Source organism: Mus pahari, chromosome 1, assembly GCF_900095145.1.
Source record: "Mus pahari chromosome 1, PAHARI_EIJ_v1.1, whole genome shotgun sequence".
Classification (NCBI taxonomy): Eukaryota; Metazoa; Chordata; class Mammalia; order Rodentia; family Muridae; genus Mus; species Mus pahari.
The window spans coordinates 77,422,976-77,426,573 of NC_034590.1; the positions used below are offsets into that span (position 1 = coordinate 77,422,976).

At 34.9% G+C, this 3,598-nt stretch overlaps 1 protein-coding gene across 1 annotated transcript; it reads right to left on the reverse strand.

Moving 5' to 3' along the window:
* On the reverse strand, window positions 1-3,067 carry LOC110323218 (olfactory receptor 478). The gene is made up of 2 exons (XM_021200374.2): window positions 3,026-3,067; window positions 1-1,077 (listed from the first exon to the last, which is right to left on the reverse strand). The coding sequence occupies exon 2, from the start codon at window positions 1,046-1,048 to the stop codon at window positions 104-106; it is 945 nt and encodes a 314-aa protein (XP_021056033.1). The 5' UTR covers window positions 1,049-1,077; window positions 3,026-3,067; the 3' UTR covers window positions 1-103.
* Window positions 3,068-3,598: the final 531 nt, after the last annotated feature.

Here is a 3,598-nt window from a genome sequence, read left to right on the forward strand (position 1 = left end):
GGAAGTGAAGAATGTCAGCATATTTAAGGGCTTAAAAAAAAGATTTAGTCTTAGAGTTTGATTTGTTCCTACAATGACACACCCCACAGAATAAAGGATGTCTCTAAGAAAATATTTTTCTGCCTATCTGTCTCTTCAGAGCACCCTTAATCTCATTATTCCTGAGGCTGTAGATGAGGGGATTCAACATGGGGATCACCACCATGTAGAACACAGACACCACCTTGTTCTGGTCAGTTGAGAAGCTGGACTTGGGCATCACATAAATGAATGTGATGGTCCCATAGAAGAGAGTGACTGCAGTGAGGTGGGAGGTGCAGGTGGAGAAGGCCTTCTGTCGACCCTCTGTGGAGTGCATCTTTAGGATGGTGATGAGGATGTAGATGTAGGAGATGGCTATGATAAACACTGTCACAACAATGATGGATCCAGCTGTGAATGAAGGAACAGTTGCAGGGACACTGACATCGGAGCAGGAAAGTTCTATTAATGGAGCAAAATCACAGAAAAAGTGATTGACACCATTGGGTCCACAGAAGACTAACGAATAGAAACATATAGTGAAAGACCATGTGTTAAGAAAACCACCTATGTAAGCAATTAAGAGCAATTGGACACAGACTTGTGTGGACATTTTGGTTGAATAAAGCAGTGGGTTGCAGATTGCCATGAAGCGATCATAAGCCATTGCAGCCAGAATGAAGCATTCACTTGATCCAAAGAAGACAACAGAACCTAACTGAATGGCACAACCAATGTAGGAGATTGTATGTCTTTCCACCAGGAAGTTGACAAGCATATTGGGTGTGACAGAAGATGAGTAACCTATGTCAGCAAAAGCCAAGTGGCTGAGGAAAAAGTACATGGGGTGATGGAGCTGGGAAGAGACTCTGATGAGAAGGATGGTGCTGAGGTTTCCAAACACAGTCACCAGGTAGATGCACAGGATGATGATGAAGAGGATGACTCTAAGAATTGGGTCATCTGTTAATCCAAATAAAATGAACTCTGTCACTGCAGTGTGGTTCCCATCCTCTAGGAAAGCCATGAGACAGTGTAACTGCTGCCAGATCAAGACTGTGATGGAGATATTCCAGAAAGGAATTCATAAATATATCATTCTCATTAGTTCTTAGATGGAAGTTATTATAAACAAGTGCATAGCTGACTTGTGTGAGGTAATGCCAGTGCCTGGCAAATATAGAAGTGGATGCTCACAGTCATCTATTGGATGGAACTAGATCCTCCTAATGGAGGAGTTAGAGAAAGTACCCAAGGAGCTGAAGGGGTCTGCAACCCTATAGGTAGAACAACAATATGAACTAACCAGTACCCCCCCAGAGCTCCTGTCTCTAGCTGCATAGGTAGCAGAAGATGGCCTAGTTGGCCATCATTGGGAAGAGAGGCCCCTTGGTCTTGCAAACTTTATATGCTCCAGTATTGGGGAACGCCAGGGTCAAGAATTGGGAGTGGGTGGGTAGGGGAGCAGGGTGGGGGGAGGGTACAGGGAACTTTCAGGATAGCATTTGAAATGTAAATAAAGAAAATATCTAATAAAAAAGAAAAAAATTGAACTTAAATTTTGTTTTAATTTATACTAAGAATTGTGTTCTATGTTTACCGGTTTATGTGCAATGCATCGCTATAGTTTAGTATTCCTAGGTGGAACAACAGGAAACATGTTTGAAGCATTGTTTCATTGCTTTCATAAACATTCTGTTAATGCAAGGATTAGATAATGAAATGTTTAATAATATTTAAATTTTTTGGTATATTAAACAAACAAAAAATAAAAATAAAAATCCCAAAGTTGTGTATGTCCAGGATGGGACAGTGGAACTGGAGTAGCAGCAAACATTTATGTCATGCTTTCTAGATGATAGACACAGAATTACCATTTTATATCCAATTCTTTTTAAATATTTATGAAATGGTTAAGTATTTTTATTAGTCCCAATTTATTGGTGAGGAAACTAAGTTGGAAAATGCCTAGTAACTTTCCTAAAATTGTCTATGTATTAATGAAATCAGAATGTTTGAATTTAGTTTATTCTTTTTGTAAATTCTCTCAAGTGATATTACTTAGTAGTTACAATGGAATTGGATATCTGGTAATTGGAAAGAAAATAGTTTAGATTTCAGTTTTAATGGCCAATGTATAAAAAGATTTCTAGTTATTTACATGGTTTACAATGTCTGTCAATTGAACAAGAGATTTTAAAAAATCAACAATATTATACAATCTTATTGAAAGAATAAGACAGAAATAGAATTTTGAAATGAAATGTGTGCATAAAATTATTATTCTAAACAATACCAATTAAATCATTACTTTATTCATTCATTTGAAATGTCAGTCTATTTATGCAGAATGTGACACGAATATTCAGAACTAAATTGTGATGTTGTATATTTATTTGTACATAATCATTTCTTCACATAATATTATTTAACTGCAGCCTACAGGAAAAAAATAATGTGACTTTTAGAACATTGTATTAGTGAATATATTTGGATACTAGACAGAAAGTGAACCTAGGTAGGTTTACATAGGTAGGGGCCAGGTTGACTCACCTCCCAAGATTCTTGTCTTTATATCCTACCCATTATCCAAAGTATCTAGTTGTCTGCAATGCTATTGGAGATTTAACAATACACAAAGTAGGTTTTCCACAAGATATTTTGATATAGAACTCTCATGTCAATTTATTTCAATGACAGTAATTTTTTAACACTGTGTTTGAGTGCTAAGTTTAGATGTTAAACCTATGTAGGATTCTTATATTATAGTTGTATAAATGAGGAATATTGATAAACTGAATCATGCCTATTTAGCTACAATAATTTAAATTAATCCCACTTAATTTAAAGAAAAACTTAAATTTAATTCAGTGAAAGATGCTAAGTGAATACTGAATTGTGTTTACACTCTCTGATAGCTTATGAACACAATTTTGAAGAACACATACACATATCTATCAGCAATAAAGGGAAACCAATTAATTCACAAATTCCTAAATCTCACCTTCTGAAATAAGAATCAGTCCAGACTGCTGACAGAAATTCAAAGCTATGATCACACAACTCTAAGCTTTCTTTTATTATTGTTTTTTTGTTGTTGTTAGAAGATCTCCCTGATGAGTTTATAGAATCAAAAGTGACATGAAACACACCAGGGATCATTATAACAGTCTCTAATTACTATTGAATTGCTTACTTCAAACAAATGTAACACAAATACAAGTAATCTTCAAGGACTACATCAATCCTCAATCTTTTGTTTGTGTAAACACAAGTGCACTCTCATTTGTTAGTTATTAGAAGTATAACAAATTAACAAATTACCTGAAAGGTGAATAGTTTGTTGTTTATATCAGTATTTCAGATTAATGGGTACTCAGCTGACTATTTAAAAGTGTAACAGCTTTCTTTCACTTGGTACATGTTATTTTAAAAAATAAATTATTTTATTAATTTTGAGACTTTTATATAATATATTTTGGTCTTATTCACCATAAGTGCTCCCATAGCCACATCCCTTCCTATCCACATTACTTTGTTATCATTTTAAAAAATTCATCAAGCCAATTTTATACTG

Excerpts from the sequence above, each read along its gene's own strand:
- LOC110323218 (XM_021200374.2), bottom strand. The coding sequence starts at position 1,048 with ATGGCTTTCCTAGAGGATGGGAACCACACTGCAGTGACAGAGTTCATT.